A 650-nucleotide genomic window follows, 5' to 3' on the forward strand; every position below is an offset into this window, starting at 1 on the left:
GGGGGGGGTCTCACCGATGAGGCGGGGCCGGGGCAGGTTGAGCCCCTCCATCAGCGTCACGAACTCGTCGGGGCTCAGCGTCAGGCGGGGGTTGAGCCGCCGCTCCTCCCCCACCGTGGACATCGTGTGGCCTTTGGGGGGGGGGGAAAGGATGGAGGGGAGGGGGGGTCAGGACCCCCCAGACCCACAAGTGACCCCCCAGTGCCCCCCACCCACACCACGAGCCCTTGAAGACCCTCCCCCACCCTTCCAGCGCCCCCCCAGGGCCTCAAAGACCCCCCCAAATCCCCCCAAACCGCCCCCCAGCCCACAAAACACCCCCCAAAGTGTTCCCCAGTCCCTTAAAGACCCCCCCAAAACACCCCGAAACCCCCCAATGTGCCCCCCAAATACCCCCCCAAACTGCCCCCCTGTGCTCCCAACCCCTTAAAGACCCTCCCAACACCCCCAGCAGCCCCCAAACGCCCCCTCAGCCCCCCCGGAGCCCCCACCCCTGTAGTCGTGGCCGGGGTAGATGCGGCAGCTCTCGGGGAGGGTGAAGATCCTCTCGTGCACCGAGCGGTGCAGGGTGCGGGGGCAGCCTGCGGGGGGCGCCAGGGAGCGGGGGGGGGCAACTGTCACCATGGCAACGGGGCAGGGGCATCACCCCC

The 650-nt window shown here is 70.0% G+C and overlaps 1 protein-coding gene across 1 annotated transcript; it reads right to left on the minus strand.

Moving 5' to 3' along the window:
• Positions 1 to 14: 14 nt before the first annotated feature.
• Positions 15 to 641, minus strand: LOC113979212 (persulfide dioxygenase ETHE1, mitochondrial-like; the record flags this gene model as incomplete). The annotated part of the gene is made up of 2 exons (XM_027706673.1): positions 492 to 641; positions 15 to 131 (listed from the first exon to the last, which is right to left on the minus strand). Coding segments are annotated over exons 1-2 (250 nt in total), but the record flags the coding sequence as incomplete, so codon positions are not given.
• Between the last annotated feature and the right edge of the window lie 9 nt (positions 642 to 650).

The sequence above is a fragment of the Neopelma chrysocephalum genome, unplaced genomic scaffold, assembly GCF_003984885.1.
Source record: "Neopelma chrysocephalum unplaced genomic scaffold, ASM398488v2 Primary Assembly neopelma1_61917, whole genome shotgun sequence".
NCBI classification, from domain to species: Eukaryota; Metazoa; Chordata; class Aves; order Passeriformes; family Pipridae; genus Neopelma; species Neopelma chrysocephalum.